Raw genomic sequence first — 18,572 nt, 5'->3', positions numbered from 1 at the left:
TTTATCTTCCATTATATTGCTTCCGTGAGCAAGCCTTTGTTGTTCTGAAAATTTTCTGTTTGTTTTTTGAAACTTCTACACTTTTCTTTCAAAGTTTAAACATCTATATTTTTGCATTTTGCTAGATTGTTATATTGTCTATTGAGTATTGACAATGGTTTCTGAATTTGGATCTCTTTGATTGACTTCAAATCTTTATCTTTTATTTTGGAAGAGTATGTTAATTAATATAATAATACTTAAAAAGTAAACAATTAAGGGTGATAGAAATTTTATAAGTGCATTACTGAGCAAAAAATTGATTAGACATAAAATAAAGACAAGACAGAAAAAAAAAATGAATGTTGGCAAATATTGTAAAGATAAGATCAATAAAATGAGAAAAATGAAGAACAGAATTAGTCAAAACATGAATAATATAAATACAAATACAAATACTAGCAATTATTTGAGTAAATAGTTAGCATTGATAGTTATATATTATGAAATTTATGAATAAATTTAGTGGTCGTTCCATTTTATTTGATGATGATAACTTGTAATTTATAAAGCTAATGGTGATAAATTTATACATAATTTTGATATGCCAATTCTCTCTCTATATATATATATTTAACCAAAAATCGAGAAACTCGAACCTATAATTTTTTAGATAAATATAAGAAGATTATGTCATTTGAGTTATAATTTAATTGACCAATTCTATACATTTAAATGTGTTGCTATATATATTTTGTATTTTTTGACCTATTGACAATACTGAAATTAGAAACATAAAAAAACAATAAGACGAGAAAAAGTTGAAGAGAAACAGAGAAGATAGATTCTTTTGTTTATATGTTATAGAATCAATCAACGTCAATAATAATAAACTAATAATTGATGCAAATATGCAATATATAGATTAATCACCAATGATATTATTATTGTGTGTTACACAATGATATTTTATATGAAAATAATATTTAAATTATTAATATATATTATATTAATTAATTAATTTAACTAAATATATTGAACTATTTAACCATTTTTAATTATTATTTTTATACAAATAAATTTAATAAATAATTATTGAATCATAGTTATCTCTTTCCTCTCTTCGTGATTCATAGTAAAATAACTTTTGATAAAATATTTCCTCGTTAGAGCCCTTAACCCACAGCGAGTTAAGTAAAAAAGTAAGTCCAAAAGCCCCCATGACTTACACCAGTATTATTATGGATCCAATGCAAAACACCTAAAAGCAGGCCACACAACCTTTCTTCTACTGGATTAGATAGCAAACTTATCTAATATGAACCGTAGAGTAAGAAAGAATAGTGTAATTAATCCTGAAAGGTAAGAGACTTTTTAAATCTATCTTAAAAAAGTTTTTTTAATTAAATTGGTCATTTAAATACTACTAATTAATTATATATTTTTCAGTTATTTCACTCATAATTTTTGTTAATAATTGATGATGTTAAAATGTTAACTGATAGCATATATGATACATAATATATTCAATTGGACCGTTGACTAAATATGTTTACGAAAATCTATCAATTTAATTACTACGTCATATTGGGAATATAATTTTTGTGATGGGAGAAAATAACTAAATTAATAAATTTTTATAAATATATTTAGTCAATATCTAATTAGACACATCAGGTATTATATATATTATCAATTAACGTTTTATAATATCAATTTTTGAAAAAAATTATTAATAGAGTAATAGGAGGATAAATATAATAATTCATAATCTTTAAAATACCAACTTAATGACAAAAAATTTTCAAGAATAAATTTAAAGATATCTTATTTTTCAAAAATTAATTTTACTATTAACCCATAAAATAATAAGAATCCTGTAAAGTGTAACATGTGGATGACCCGAGCATCCAAAGCATTAGAAAAAGCAGCAACTTTTGCACGCATTGATGAAGTATCATTATGAGTGTTATGCTATCCACCTCATTTACTTCCATTTGATTTAGCTGTTTGTCTTTGTTGAAATTTTCTAAATAGGACACGAAGTTATGATCTCAAGGAAGGACATGCATATATGAGAAGTTTATTAGCTTGCATTGTTGAATCACATATTTGCATATATAGTTAGCATTGATAATTAAATATTATGGAATATCTGAATAAATTTAGATGACACTATTTTCTTTGATGATCACTTGTGATTGGTAAAAGCATACCAAGTACATAGTCACAGACACCAAAGAAAAGAAAAGTGGCGGCCGAAATTCCAAGAGGAACAGAAAGGTTGAAGAACAAGCGGAAGAGAAAAGTTGGAGAACAGAGGAGATAGTTTATTTTATACAACTGAACAATACACTAAGATAATAGATAACGAATAAAGAGATCTCCTAATTCTGTTCTAGATTAGTTAGTTATGAACATCTTCACTACCTTTGGAGATAGGTAACTACTAGCAACTGCCATTTTATTTCATTTTATTTTATTTTTTGATGGTTAACATAAACTCAATCTGAGCATAGTAGTAGTCCAAAACTACCATTTTATTCTTAATGGTTAATTAACTATATATGATCTTAATGGTTATTAATGTTAACAACTGTGTATTTAGTTGAAAGTAATGGTAATGGGTTTTAGTTGGGTAAATTTGTGCTTGAGGCTTGAAGTTCTGTGTATTGTTATCCTTCACTTTTCATTTCCTTTTACTTTTTTTTTTCTCATCGTACTCTTTTTTTTTTTGGTATAGAAGTAAAAGTAGTGATATATTCTAACATTTTAATTTTTTATGTTTTTTAAAATTGTGGAATGTACACAAATTGGAGTGTTCGATTTTTGTATCTCAAATTTTTTTATTTTTTAACACAAATCGGATAGTTCGATTTCTCTATTTCTCTGCTTAAACGGTTCCACATTTTCAAATAACACCCCAATATTAGTCCACATTCTAAAAAAACACCATTGATACTCTAATATCAACAATAAAAAGTTCTCCCATCTACGATCCATCTCCATTGTTGCTATTAGTTTTTTTTCCCTCTTTCGTTTATCAAAATTATTCGAAGCTATTAAGAATTTCTCAGAAAAATATAATGACATGCTCTACTGTTAGATGCGAAACAAAAGCAGAGCGCAACCTTACTTTCCTCTTATACTATATTTGGCTTAAAGCACAATTAAGAAGCAAAGAAGAAAAGAAAAGAAAAAGCACTAGAATCAATCCACAACTTCTGCATGGGCATGTTTCACGTTGTGAAATATAATGGTATCAACGCTATTTAGTATTTCAGTTCATGCACTTTTGACATTGAATCCATTGTTGAGTAACACTACTTTCGATAACTAAGGCTACTTTAGCATCTTCAATTTATTCTACATTACTATCTGATTTCTTCTTTCAAATCCATGGCAGAAGAAAAATTATTCTAAAAAATTGTTAGAAAAATTTAATTATTAAAAAAAATTAATGTTTATAATATTTAGAAAAACAATTTTTTTATAAAAAATACAAATATATCTTTAATTATTTATTTATTTATTTTTATAATCTTTATATCAATGATTTATATTCCTTTTAAAATTTTGGTCATTTTTATAATTATTTTTTTTTCTTATTTATATGATCTTTCTTCCTCTCATTCGCTACAAGCCTACAACAATAGAAACCTATGAGTATGAGAGAAAGCACGGAGAAATGTGTGTTGGCTTGGCCCTTATGTTATGACATGTCGACGCACGGAATTCTGACTACTTGAACAATAGTTGGCACGTTGTGAGAATCGATTTTAAAGTTAGTATTATTTTCATCTTTTAAATTAATAAGCGTATGTCATTATAGTTAGGGTATTTTTATAGATTTAATATTTTAACATATGAGTAGAATAGATTATCTTTAGATAACATAAAGTAAGTTAGTTGGTAAGTTATTAACATTTGTTAGTTGGTAAGTTATTAACATTTGTTAGGTATCGAATTTATTTATAGTAAAAATTAATTTACTAATTAATTTAATTTAATTTAATTAATTATTTATTTGTTTATTATTTTTTTAAATAAATAAAAAGAAATGTATTAATTACTGTTTATTCCTGCTTATTATGTTATGTTATTTTTGTATTTTTATTTCTGAGTCTAATTTTATATTTTTATTTTTAAATTTGAATATGCTAGAGAATTTAAGTTGAAATTCAAATTTTTAAAAAGTTTTATTTTTAAATAGAAGTCTCGCCTACTAGTAAGGTTCTGAAAATCGGACCGGAGCGGCCGGTTCGACCGCTTTAATCGCGAATCGGCACTGTAAACGATCCGGTCCTCATATGAAAACCATTCAAACAAAAACCGCTTACGAACCGGCGAACCGGCCAAAAACCGGTCGGTTAGATCGAATTGGTGACCGGCCGGTTATGCTAAACGACGCCGTTTTATAATTTTTTTAAAAAAAATAAAAAACCGAACCCGACCCGACCCGCTCGTGGAGCACCCCACCCCCCCCCTTTCTTTCCCCGACCCCATTCATTCATTCCCCCTTTCTGAATCATCTCCAACGGAGAACCCTAGCCGCCCTGAACCATAGCCCCCCTGTCGCCATCCTTCGTCCCCTGGTGTCGCCATCCTCAGCCCCAGTAACCCTCCAATCTCCATCATCGCCTTCGCCTGGTTCCTGCCCAGTAGCCCTCCATCTCCATCCTCTGCTCATCTTCTCAACACCAGCAACGCAGCACGCAGTCAACACCGGTAGCCCTCCATCTCCATCGCGCGGTCCTCAACAGTCAACACTCAGCACCGGTAGCCCTCCATTGACCCAGGTGAGTGACTCGTCCTCTGCTTATCTTCTTTGTTCTCGCCTCTGCTCATGTTCTTCCATCGACCCCGGTAGAAATCTTGCATGAAATTGATACTCTGTGAAGTGTGAACTTCCTCTGTGAAGTGTGAACTGTGGCTGTGGCTGGTCAATTTAATCTCTGTGGACTGTGAACTGTGGCTGTGAACTTATGTTGTTGAAATTATGTTATTGAAATGGATTTGTTATGTTGCTGGACTGTTGCTGCCATTTTTTAATTTTTTTTAGTATGATGTTTCTGAATTTTTGTTGAAATAGTTATTGATTTGAAGGTTAGGGTGATTATTTGTTCTGGAACTGAGTCTGCTGTTTCACTGCCTGATGGGAAAGTAAGTTCTTCCCATCCTCCATTGGATTCGTCCTGCTCGTCGCCCTCTGCTCAAATTTGTTACTCTGTTTTGTAAATAAGCTGAAATTTGTTGCTCAATTTCTGTTCGTTCCTTTGCTAAATAAGCTGAAATTTGTTACTCTGTTTTGTACTTTGTTAATGCTGGAAACTTACTCGGTTTTGCATAATTATTGACTGGCTGAATTGCTGTAGGCAGAATTGCTGTAGCCAGAATTGTTAATGTTCATTGTGTAGGCAAAATTGTTAATGTTCATTGCTATGGCTGTTTTTAATTTCATATATGTTTTATTAAGCAGTGCAAGCCTTCCAAGTAACACACTCTTTGATCTTTTTGTTGGGATCTTGAAATCTGACCAAGAAATCATGGATTCTGTGAAGGATAATCTCAAAGCAGTTAAGGAAAGAGACCCTGCTTGCATAAACCATGTGCATTGCTTCTTGAACTTCAAAGGCTTCTTAGCATGCCAATCTCATAGAGTTGCTCATAAGCTATGGCTTCAAGGAAGAAAAGTCTTGGCAGTTATGATCCAGAACCGAGTTTCCGAGATTTTTGCGGTTGGTATTCATCCCGGTGCTAAGATTGGAAGCGGGATTCTGCTTGATCATGTAACTGGATTAGTGGTTGGTGAAACTGCAGTGATTGGTAACATTGTGTCAATTTTGCATAGTGTGACTTTGGGTGGAACTGGTAAAGCTTCTGGTGATAGGCATCCAAAGATTGGTGATGGGGTTTTGATTGGTGCAGGGACTTGTATTTTGGGGAACATTAAGGTTGGTGAATGTGCTAAGATTGGTGCTGGTTCTGTGGTGATTAAGTATGTTCCTCCTAGGACTACTGTTGTTAGTGATTTTGTTATATTTTATGATGTTTGTATATAATTTATTTATTATTTTATTCAGAAACGGTTTTTCCGGTTGAACCGGTTGGACCAATGAACCAGTAAACCAGTAGCTAGAGCGGTTTGATGACCGGTCCGGTTTTCCGAAGTGCTACTGTCTAGGCGGGTGAGTCATATTCTAGCACCGTCGAACGTCATTGTTCCTTGCATGAGAGAAGTTGAGTTTGGCGACACGGTACAGCTCAGGAACTTCGTGTTTGACAATTCTCTAATCACTGCATTCATTAAGCACTGGCGTCCGGAGATCCACACTTTCTATCTATCACGGGGTGAGTGCACCAACACCTTGCAGGATATTCCGTACGTAGAGGAGCTCCTAGGTGTCAGGCCCCTTCATGGTCAGTACTAAACACATAATCATGGTCGGAGATTTCACATCTAATAATCCAATAAAAAAGGAAAAGTTCAATGGGTCATGCTATAATTATTTATCTCTTTGTATTAAAACAAAGGATTTCATTTTAGTTAAAATGTGCCCATAGTATTCATACGAATAATTAAATAATAATGAAAAAGAATATCAATTTGTAATTTAGTCTTTTGAAAATACATATAAATATATAATGTTATGAATTGTGATATTAATATAACATTTTTTAAATAATTTGTTTAACGAATATTTTAAAGACACTTGATTTTGCTTCATGTGATGATGGCGTGTTTCCGCCAATTACATTAATCTCTTAATATGTGATTGGTTAACTCTTTAAACTTTAGTGAAATAAAAAACTGCATTAAAATCCAATGATCCAAGAAGACTTTGGATTTTAAAATTTGTAATTTATAGACTTCGCTGCTGAAGATTGAAGACTCTGACTGCGTTCATCTTCTGCATACTCTCTCATATTTTCTTAGATTAACCATCATGGCTGAATCATTCATCTTCAGCATCGCTGAATCACTCATAACTAAGCTTGCTTCTCGTGCATACCAAGAAGCATCTCAGGTGGTTGGTGTCTACGATGACCTCCAAGACTTGAAAACCAGTCTCTCATATGTGAAAGCTGTGCTGTTGGATGCTGAGCAGAAGCAGGAGCAGAACCACGAACTGCGAGAGTGGCTGAAGCAGATCAAACTCATCTTCTATGATGCTGAGAACGTGCTTGATCAAGTTAACTGTGAAACACTGCGCAAGCAAGTCATCAGAGACTACGGCACTCCCAAGGACAAGGTAGGCCGCTTCTTCTCGAGTTCTAATCCACTTGTGTTTCGTTATAAGCTTGCTCTTCAGATCAAAGATATTAGGAAGAGATTAGACAGAGTCGCGGCTGATAGGGATAAGTTTGGGCTTCAAGTAATTGATGTTGATAGGCGAGTTGTGCATAGCAGGGAAATGACTTACTCCCATGTTGTTGAGTCTGATGTCATAGGACGTGCTCATGATAAAGAAATGATTGTAAAGCTCTTGATGGAACCGAGTCTTGACAACAATGGTGACTCCAAACATATCTCCGTCATTCCCATTGTGGGAATTGGAGGTTTGGGAAAAACCACTCTTGCTAAGCTTGTCTTCAACGACGAAAGGATAAGAGAGTCTTTTCCGTTGAAAATGTGGGTGTGTGTGTCTGATGACTTTAATATCAAGCAATTGATTATTAAGATCATCAATGCTGCTAGCAATTTTGTTTCTACTGGTGCTCTTCCGGGCCACCAAAATTTAAAAGAATTAGAGGTTGAACAATTGCAATATTGTCTAAGAAACATGCTTGAGGGTCAAAAGTTTTTCCTAGTGTTGGATGATGTATGGAATGAAGATCGTGTTAAATGGGTTGCGCTGCAAGATCTCATTTCAGTGGGTGCTCAAGGAAGCAAAGTAATAGTCACAACACGTAGCCCATCCATCGCTTCGATGATGGGTACCGTTGCCTACTCGCACCATTTAAAAAGTCTTTCTCCCGAGGATTCATTGCGTTTGTTCGTTAGATGGGCTTTTAAAGAAGGAGAAGAGGGAAAATATCCAGATTTGATAATGATTGCAAGAGAAATCGTAGACAGGTGCAAAGGAGTTCCTTTAGCGGTCAGAACGTTGGGAAGTTCACTATTTTCCAAACACGAGAGACAAGAGTGGGAATCATTGAGAGACAAGGAGATTTGGAATTTGCCACAAAAAAAGGATGATATCTTACCTGCATTAAAATTAAGCTATGATGAAATGCCATCCCATTTGAGGCAATGTTTTGCCTTGCTCTCCCTTTATCCAAAGAATCATTATTATATTTCTTTTGGCGTTGCTTCACTTTGGGGGGCAGCAGGTTTGCTTTCATTGGAAAGCAAAGATAAAACAATAGTAGACGTTGCACATCAATATTTGAGAGACTTAATGGCAAGATCTTTTCTTCATGACGTTTTTTATTGTGGAACCTTTTATATATTTGACATACATGATTTAGTGCATGATCTTGCAGTATATGTTGCAAAAGATGTGTGCCAATTGGTCAATTCAAACACGCAGGATATATCAGAAAATGTGCTGCATTTGTCTTTTGTTGAGAATGGTTTGCCTTTCAATTCCATCAAGACAAGCTTACAAGGTGTGAGAAGCATTCTGTTTCCAGTTGACAATCAGGGAGCCAGTGAAGCTTTCTTGGATGCATGGGTGTTAAACTGCAAATACCTGCGATATTTGGATTTAAGTGATTCTACATGTGAGACTCTGCCTGAGTCAATTGGTAAGTTGAAACATTTAAGATATATTTCTCTTCAGGGTAATACAAGAATAAAGAGGCTCCCTAATTCTATTTGCAAGCTGCAACATTTGCAAGTTTTGCTTCTTGATAGGTGTTCAAATCTGGAAACTTTACCGAAAAAGATAAGAAAGTTGATCAGTCTGCAAAGATTGGATATAACCACAAAGCAATCTATTTTGCCAGAGAGTGACATTGCAAAGTTGAATTGTCTTGAACATTTGTCTGTCGAAAATTGTGATAATTTGAAGTCCTTGTTTGTTGAGACAAGATTGCCTACACTTCGAACTTTGCAAGTTCGTGGCTGTGCGAATCTAAAGTCTTTGCCACTTGATACTCAGCATTTTCCTCAGTTAGAAACTTTGGGAATCAGCAGTGTTGGCAATGAAGATTGGCTTCATAGATCAGAGGATACTAATGCTGTCTTGAGGTTAAAAACCATTGTTCTTTTTGAAATGGCAACATTGCCTCATTCTCTCCAACAATATGCAAGCACGTTACAAGGTTTGATGATTTCACGTTGCTACGAGCTGGAGGTACTGCCCGAATGGCTGTGGAATCTGAGTTCTTTGAAATTTCTTTATATCTCCCGGTGTCCGAAATTGAAGTCTCTTTCCAGTGATATCCACCGTCTAACAAGTCTGCAAGTTTTGCGAATCATAAATTGCCATGAGTTATATAGAAAATACGAGCCACAAGTTGGAGAGTGCTGGCCCATGATATCTCACATCAAGCATACTGACATTAGGAACACATGGGAATAGCTAATGGAAGATGAAAAAGAATTGTCTTAACAACCCGGATTGGAGTCAAAGTGCCTTTTGTTTCTTCATCAGTTTCCATAATGCACACAATTGTTCTTGTTTTGTTTTGAACTATATGTCTTCAGTGATTTTTCAAGTTTCTGTATGTTCTTTGTAATTCAAGATGGTAATTCAACGATTCTGATTTAATGTTGCCTCTATTGAAATTCTTTACAAATTAGACATTAAGTTACAATCTCAAGGAAGGACATGCATGCATGACATTATCCAACTAGCTGAAACATACTTGAGTAAATAGTTAGCACATGTAATTGAAATTGTGGAATTTCTCAAGAACTTAGATAGCATTTTATTTGGTGTGATGATTACCAGGTGAGTAGGTGGATCGCAATAGCATAGCAGCACAAGCGCAAACATATTTGACAAGTGTTTCTATGCTTTATCTTTTTCCCATTATATTGCACCGCTTCTATGAGCAAGCCATTGTTGTGAAAATTTTCTGTTTGTTTCTTGAAACTTCAATACTTTTCTTTCAAAGTTCAAACATCTATATTTACGCATTTTTCTTGATTGTTGTATTGCCTACAGAGTATTGACAATGTTTCTGAATTTGGATTTCTTGACGGACTTCAAATCTTTATCTTTCATTTTGGAAGGGTATGTTAATTGATATATATAATAATACTTAAAGTAAGCAATTAAGGGTGATAGGGATTTTATAAGCGCACTACCCAGCAAAAAATTTATTAGATATAAAATAAGGACAAGACAGAAAAAGAAAAATGGATGCTGACAAATATTGTACGAATAAGATCAAGAGGATGAGAAAATTAGATAACAGAATTAGTCAAAACATGAAAAATACAAATATAAATTCTAGCAACTATATTTGAGTAAATAGTTAGCCTTGATAGTAAAATATTGTGAAATTTATGAATAAATTTGGTGGTCGCTCCATTTTATTTGATGATGATCACTTGTAACTTTTTTTTTTTTTTACCAAAGATAGGAGACTCGAACCCGCAACCTCTTAATTGATTATGGGGAGACTATGCCATTTGAGCTATTACTCATTGGCATGATCACTTGTAACTTAAAAGCTAATAGTCATAAGTTTATACATAATTTTGATATGTGGATTGTACACATTTAAATGTGTTGCTATATATGTTTTGTATTTCTTGACCTGTTGGCAGAAATTTGAAACATCAAAAAACAATAAGAGGAGAAAAAATTGGAGAGAAACAGAGGAGATAGATTCTTTTGTTTATATGCTATAGAATCAATCAACCTCAATGGTAATTAACTAATCGTCAATGGTAATTACTCCCTCTCTATAATTTCAAACACATTAATTAAACAGATTCTCACTCTAATTTTTGTAGCCATTTATTTAGATCTAATGACTATAATTAAACCTTTTCATTTCGCATATAAGGACACCTTTCTCACTAGATACCACTTCAATACCTCGTATATATGTATTAATGTATATAATGTCATGAATTGGAACACCCCCCCCCCCCCCCAAAAAAAAAAATTGTGCCGTTAATGTAATCTATGGAGTGTCAATTTACTTTACATGAATTGAGAATATTGGTCTAAAAAATAAAAATATAACATAGGAGTAGCACAAAAATTTAATGGTCGAAATTATAATGAAAAGAGATCATTTACATAGTATTTTACTAGTCAATTTTCTTAAACTACATTTTAAGTCAAGTAGTGATTTTGCTTCTATTGATGCTCTGCCAGGCTAACAGAATTTAAAAGAATTGGAACGAATGGGAGATATTTGGAATTTACCACAGGAGGAAGGAGGTATCATAACTGCTTTGAAATTAAGCTATGATCAAAGAATTGAAAATAGAAATTTCTAATTATATAGAACAAAGGACAAAGGTGATGGTATAATTATAGATCTTGATAACAAAAATACAATTTTAAAGTTTTAATCCCTTGTCTTGAGTTTTGACTTTAGGAACACAATGTTCCCATTTAAAAGGCTTAATAGACAGTGGAAGAAAAAAGGAAGAGTGTGTAGCTGTTTTAGAGAGTAATAGAAAGGTCAAAGAATAAAAGGAGGAGAAAAATTGGAGAACAGCAGAGTTAGCTGCTTTGATTTGATATGTTGCAGATTCAATCAAATTAGAATTCATAAATTTACAAGTTGAAGGGATTTTATAACAAAAAGTAGCACGGTGCACTAACTAACAACCAAATGATATTGATCAAATTTGTAAAGCTGAATAAAACAGAATAAGAAAAGAAAGGGTGGCTGCCAGAATTCTAAGAGGAATAGAAAGATGAAAGAATAAGTGGAGAACAGAAGAGAGAGCTTATTTCCACGTCTATTTATGATATGAATGGTATTATTTGTTAGTATTGAAACTAGTTGCAACTAATGACAATGAACGGTGGTAGGATTGGTAAACTTTTTTGCATGAGGCCTGAAGCTGTGTGTATCCTTCAATGATCGTATCTATTTTTTTCTCCATCTCCATGAACTTCTTAAACTAAAATTGATTACATATATTGATATATATCCTCGTTCATCAGAGCTGTGCTTTTGGATGCAGAGTAAAGGCAGGACCACAACCCTAATCAAAAGCTTGGGGAATGGCTTAAGCACATCAAACTCATCTTTTCCCATGCTGAGAATGCGCTTGACCTACTTGACTCTGAATCACCGCACAACCAAGTGCATTGTATGTCTTACAGCCCTTGAAGATTTGTTCATCAATGGTTGTCCTGTACTATATTAGAAAATAGAAGCCACAAGTTGGAGAACATTGGCACAATATACATGTTTTCGTTGATGAATAGAAATCACTGAAGCCAAGTTAAATTGGCATACTTTTCTTTTCTTTCTTTTTTTTTTTTTTTTTTTTTTGTATCTCTGAGGCCTTCACATTAGAGCTTGCTAGAGGTCAGTTGAATTTAGGGCTCAATTATTAATGATTGTACTGTCAAAATTTTTCGTGACTCGTAATAAGATGCAATAGTATATTTGATATGTGTAGCCAACCCCACTTAATGGCCAAGACTTTGTTGTTGTGAAAATTTTTCTGTTTTTTTTTTCTTCATTTTGGAATGGTATGTTTATTGATATAGTGATATTTAAAGGGTGATAGGGATTTCATAATTGCACTATCAACCAAACCAAATATTAATTAGATATGAAATAAAGACAAGACAAAATAAAAAAGAAAAAAAATGAAAAATACATGGCGGCAAAAATTCTATGGATGAGAAAAATGAAGAGAAGAGTAGCACACTAAAGAAAACTACTTTAATTTGACACGTTGCACATTAAATCGATAATTACACACCCAATATGCCAATATATAATTATATACAACTTTTAAATGAAAGGGTTATACTAGGTAGCTAATGACTTTTTTGAACAACCACCAATCAAATAAAAATACACTGCACTTTCAAATTATCCACATAAATCTTAATATTAAAACCATCCGCACACCTAGTAAAATGAACATCTAATACATTCATTGTTCATATTGTTTAATATTTTCATTGTCTACCATTCTGCCTACACTTTTCCTAAATGAAAATCATGACAGGGATTGTATAACAAAACTTAGCACCATTCACTAACAGCCCAATAATATTGATCAATTTTACAAATATGAAAGAACAAATAAGAAAGAAAGGGTGGCTGCCAGAATTCTAAGTGGAATAGAAAGGCCAAGTAACAACGGGAAGAGAAAAAAATGGAGAACATAATTAGTCAAAACATGAATAATACAAATACAATAGCTAAAGTGATTAACAACTTCTCTTACTAGCAACAGCGGTTTAATGCCATTTTTTTCATGCAAGTTGCAACTAATGACAACGGATGTTACTTTTGGTAAATATGTGCCTGGGGCCTGAAGTTGTGTGTAGTATCCTTCATGGATCTTATGCTTTCTTTTTTTCTTCCATCTGTCACATCTACTATCCATCTCCATTATTATGTTATGCTATCCACCTCATCCACTTATTAGATTCTCGGACGATTATTGAGGAACGTATCACTAGTTTTGATATCTACACTTTGGTCTTCAACAAATACATTACTAGCCTTATCATTGCTATCTCTCTTCTCTTCTTTCTGATTCTGTGATAAGTGATAACCATGGCTGAATCATTCATCTTCAGCATCGCTGAATCACTCACTGCCAAGCTCGCTTCTCGTGCATATGAAGAAGCGTCTCGGGTGGTTGGTGTCTATGATGACCTTCAAGACTTGAAAAGCAGTCTCTCATATGTGAAAGCTGTGCTGTTGGATGCTGAGCAGAAGCAGGAGCGGAGCCACGAGCTGCGGGAGTGGCTGAAGCAGATCAAACTCATCTTCTATGATGCTGAGAACGTGCTTGATCAAGTTGACTGCCAAACATTGCGCAAGCAAGTCGTCAGAGCCTATGGTACTCCTAAAGACAAGGTAGGTCGCTTCTTCTCGAGTTCTAATCCACTTGTGTTTCGCTGGAAGATTGCTCAGCAGATCAAAGATATTACGCAGAGATTAGACAGAGTTGCGGCCAATAGAGATAAGTTTGGGCTTCAAACAATTGCAGTTGATAGGCGAGTTGTGCATAGGAGAGAAATGACTTACTCCCATGTTATTGAGTCTGATGTCATAGGAAGGGATCACGATAAAGAGAAGATCATAAAGCTCTTGATGGAACCGAGTCTTGACAACAACGATGGCTCTAAACATATCTCTGTGATTCCCATTGTGGGAATTGGAGGTTTGGGAAAGACCACACTTGCTAAGCTCGTCTTCAATGATAAGAGAGTAGGTGAGTCTTTCCCATTGAAAAGGTGGGTGAGTGTTTCTGATGATTTTAATATTAAATCATTGATTCTCAAAATCATCAATCCTCTCAGTGATTTTGCTTCTTCCACTAATGCTCCTGGGGGGCAACAAAACTTAATAGACTTACAGATAGAGCAATTGCAACATCGTCTAAGAAACATGCTTGAGGGTCGAAAGTTCCTGCTGGTGTTGGATGACGTATGGAATGAAGATCGTGTTAAATGGGTTGAGCTGCAACATCTCATTTCAGTGAGTGCTCAAGGAAGCAAAGTTATAGTCACAACACGTAGCCAGTCCATCGCTTCCATGATGGGTACCGTTGCCAACTCTTACCATTTGAAAAATCTTTCTCCCAAGGATTCATTGCGTTTGTTTGTTAGATGGGCTTTTAAAGAAGGAGAAGATGGAAAGCATCCGGATTTGATAATGATTGGAAGAGAAATCGTCAAAAAGTGCAAAGGAGTTCCTTTAGCTGTGAGAACATTGGGAAGTTCACTATTTTTCAAACACGAGATACAAGAGTGGGAAGCAATGAGAGACAAGGAGATTTGGAATTTGCCGCAAAAAGAGGATGATATCTTACCTGCATTAAAATTAAGCTATGATGAAATGCCATCCCATTTGAGGCAATGTTTTGCTTTGCTCTCCCTTTATCCAAAGAATCATGCATTTAATTCTTTTGACGTTGCTCCACTTTGGGGGGCAGCAGGTTTGCTTCCATTGCAAAGCAAAGATAAAACAATGCTAGAGGATGCCCACCAATATTTGAGTGACTTAATGACAAGATCTTTTCTCCATAACGTTGTTGACTGTGGCACCTTTTATGGATTTAAACTACATGATTTAGTGCATGATCTTGCAGTATACGTTTCAAAAGATGTGTGTCAATTGGTTAGTTCAAACACTCAGGACATACCAGAAAATGTGCTGCATTTGTCTTTTGTTGAGAATGGTTTGCCTTACAATTCCATCAAGACAAGCTTACAAGGTGTGAGAAGCATTCTATTTCCAGTCGACAATCAGGGAGCCAGTGAAGCTTTCTTGAATGCATGGGTGTCAAACTGCAGATACCTGCGATATTTGGATTTAAGTAATTCTACATGTGAGACTTTGCCTGAGTCAATTGGTATGTTGAAACATTTAAGATATATTTCTCTTTGTAATAATAAAAGAATAAAGAGGCTCCCTAATTCTATTTGCAAGCTCCAAAATTTGCAAGTTTTGCGTCTTGATGGGTGTTCAAATCTTGAAACTGTACCAGAAAAGTTAAGAAAGTTGATCAGCCTGCAAAGATTGGAGATAACCACAAAGCAATCTATTTTGCCAGAGAGTGACATTGCAAAGTTGAATTGTCTTGAATATTTGTGTGTCCAAAATTGTGTTCATTTGGAGTCCTTGTTTGTTGGGACAAGATTGCCTACACTTCGAACTTTGGAAGTTACTGCTAGTGCGAGTCTAAAGTCTTTGCCACTTGATACTCACCATTTCCCTCAGTTAGAAACTTTGGGAATCAGCGGTGTTGTCAATGAAGATTGGCTTTATAGATCGGAGGATACTAATGCTGTCTTGAGGTTAAAAACCATTGTTCTTTATAAAATGGTAACGTTGCCTCATTCTCTCCAACGGTATGCAAGCACGTTACAAACTTTGGTGATTTCACGTTGCTACGAGCTGGAGGTACTTCCTGAATGGCTGTCGAATCTGAGTGCTTTGAAATTTCTTTATATCTGGGGTTGTCCAAAATTGATGTCTCTTCCCAGAGATATCCACCGTTTAACAAGTCTCCATCTTTTACAAATCATAAATTGCACTAAGTTGTATAGAAAATACGAGCCACAAGTTGGAGAGTGCTGGCCCATGATATCTCACATCAAGCATACTGACATTAGGAAGACATGGAATAGCTAATGGAAGATGAAAAAGAATTGTCTTAACAACCCGGATTGGAGTCAAAGTGCCTTTTGTTTCTTCATCAGTTTCCATAATGTACGCAATTGTTCTTGTTTTGTTTTGAACTATATGTCTTCAGTGATTTTTCAAGTTTCTGTATGTTCTTTTGTAATTCAACAAGTATGATTTAGTGTTGCCTCTAATGAGATTCTGTACAAAGTAGACATTAAGTTACAATCTCAAGGAAGGACATGCATGCATGACATCATCTAACTTGCTAAAAACATATACATATTTGAGAAAATAGTTAGCACATGTAATTGAAATGGTGGAATTTCTCAAGAACTTGGATAGCATTTTATTTGGTGTGATGATTACCAGGTGAGTAGGTGGATCGCAAAAGCATAGCAACACAAGCACAAACATATTTGACAAGTGTTTCTATGCTTTATCTTTTTCCCGTTACGGTTCCGCTACGTTACCAACAGCATATCTGCCAACTTCTGCCAACTCTTATTTATAATTGTGTTTCATGGAAGTGTGTTTGTGAATGTGTCTAATAAAAATGTCTTTTTTATAGCGGTGTTTAATAGAAGTGTCTTTATAGATATATTTTCTGGATGTGTCTCTTTATATATGTATTTAAAATACATTAATTATTAGACACATCCACGAACATACTTCCATGAAACACAATTATAAATAAGAGTTGGTAGAAGTTGGCAGATAATATGTTGGTACCCTATACTTTTTCTTCCCATTATATTGCACCCTTTTATGAGCAAGCCTTTGTTGTGAAAATTTTATGTTTGTTTTTTAAAGTTTTGTACTTCTCTTTCAAAGTTCAAACATCTATATTTGCGCATTTTGCTAGATTGTTGTATTGCCTGTTGAGTATTGACAATGATTTCTGAATCTGGACCTCTTGAGTGACTTCAAATCTTTATCGTTCATTTTGGAAGAGTATGATAAATTGTTAATTGATATAATGATATATTTAAAGTAAGCAATTAAGGGTGATAGGAATTTTATAAACGCACTACCGAGCAAAGAATTGATTAGACATAAAAATAAAATAAAGACAAGACAGAAAAAGAAAAAAGGATGTTGGCAAATATTGTAAGAATAAGATCAATGGGATGAAAAAAATGGAGAATAGATTAGTCAAAACATAAATAATACAAATACAAATACTAGCAACTATATTTGAGTAAATAGTTAACATTAATGGTTAAATATTATAAAATTTATGAATAAATTTAGTGGTCGCTCCATTTTATTTGATGATGATCACTTGTAATTTATAAAGCTAATGGTAATAAGCTTATACATAATTTTGATATGCCAATTTTATACATTTAAATGTATTGCTATATATGTTTTTTATTTTTTAACCTATTGACAGTGCTGAAATTAGAAACATAAAAAAACAAGAAGAGGAGAAAAAGTTGGAGAGAAACGGAGGAGTAGATTATTTTGTTTATATATTATAGAATCAATCAACGTTAATGGTAATAATTAATAAAATAATAATCGATGCAAATATGCAATATATAGATTAATCACCAATGATGCTATTATTGTGTGTTACATAATGATATTTTATGTAAAAATAATATTTAAATTATTTAATTATTTTTAATTATTATTTTTATGCAAAAAAATTAATAAATAATTACTGAATCATAATTATTTCTTTCCTTTCTTCGTATTTCATAATAAAATAAATTTTTCGTAAAAAAGTAAGTCCAAAACCCCATGACTTAAACTAATATTATTATGGATCCAATGCAAAAAATCGAAAAGCAGACCACACAACCTTTCTTCCACTGGATTAGATACCAAACTTATCTAATATGAACGGTAAAATAAGGAATAATAATTAAATTAGTCTATGAAAGATAAGTTATTTTTTAAATTTATTTTTAAATTTTTTTTAATAATTATTTAAAAATTGTAAATTAATTATATCTCTATTTCTTTCTCAATTTTTGTTAACAATTAATAATATAAAATATTAAATGATAGCATACATGATATATAACATGTTCAATTAGATCGTTGACTAAATATATTTAAAAAATATATCAATTTAATCACTAAGTCATATTAAAAATATAGTTTTCATAATTAGAGAAATGACTAAATTAATAAATTTTTATAAATATATTTAGTTAATATCTAATTAGACATATCAAATATTATATATATTATCAACTAATATTTTATAACATTAATCTTTAAAAAAAATTATTAATAGAATGACAAAAAGATAAATATAATTAATTTATAATTTTTAAAAGATTAAATTAATTAAAAAAATTTAAAAATAAAATTAAAAAATATCTTAT

The 18,572-nt window shown here is 33.1% G+C and overlaps 3 protein-coding genes across 5 annotated transcripts; all 3 read left to right on the top strand.

The window, feature by feature from the left end:
• Window positions 1-1,297: 1,297 nt before the first annotated feature.
• Window positions 1,298-6,596, top strand: LOC112756561 (serine acetyltransferase 1, chloroplastic-like). The gene is made up of 5 exons (XM_025805178.2): window positions 1,298-1,341; window positions 4,451-4,778; window positions 5,086-5,142; window positions 5,541-5,977; window positions 6,063-6,596. The coding sequence occupies exons 1-5, from the start codon at window positions 1,298-1,300 to the stop codon at window positions 6,079-6,081; spliced, it is 885 nt and encodes a 294-aa protein (XP_025660963.2). The 3' UTR covers window positions 6,082-6,596.
• Window positions 6,260-9,698, top strand: LOC112755398 (putative disease resistance protein RGA1). Its single transcript, XM_025803463.3, has 2 exons — window positions 6,260-6,399; window positions 6,917-9,698. The coding sequence occupies exon 2, from the start codon at window positions 6,927-6,929 to the stop codon at window positions 9,507-9,509; it is 2,583 nt and encodes an 860-aa protein (XP_025659248.1). The 5' UTR covers window positions 6,260-6,399; window positions 6,917-6,926; the 3' UTR covers window positions 9,510-9,698.
• A 3,727-nt stretch (window positions 9,699-13,425) lies between these two features.
• Window positions 13,426-16,424, top strand: LOC112758977 (putative disease resistance protein RGA1). 3 transcript variants are annotated; one of them, XM_072219744.1, is made up of 2 exons: window positions 13,526-13,956; window positions 14,035-16,424. In XM_072219744.1, exons 1-2 carry the CDS (start codon window positions 13,651-13,653, stop codon window positions 16,237-16,239), a joined length of 2,511 nt encoding a protein of 836 aa, XP_072075845.1. In that variant the 5' UTR covers window positions 13,526-13,650; the 3' UTR covers window positions 16,240-16,424. The 3 variants fall into 3 exon arrangements, with proteins under 3 accessions (XP_025663558.1, XP_072075845.1, XP_072075846.1); XM_072219745.1 differs by having other exon boundaries at window positions 13,535-15,457; window positions 15,593-16,424; XM_025807773.3 differs by having other exon boundaries at window positions 13,426-16,424.
• The last annotated feature ends 2,148 nt before the right edge of the window (window positions 16,425-18,572 follow it).

Source organism: Arachis hypogaea, chromosome 16, assembly GCF_003086295.3.
Source record: "Arachis hypogaea cultivar Tifrunner chromosome 16, arahy.Tifrunner.gnm2.J5K5, whole genome shotgun sequence".
In the NCBI taxonomy this organism is placed as follows: domain Eukaryota; kingdom Viridiplantae; phylum Streptophyta; class Magnoliopsida; order Fabales; family Fabaceae; genus Arachis; species Arachis hypogaea.
The sequence above is the reverse complement of the archived record's forward strand: the minus strand, read 5'-3'. Positions and strand labels throughout refer to the sequence as shown.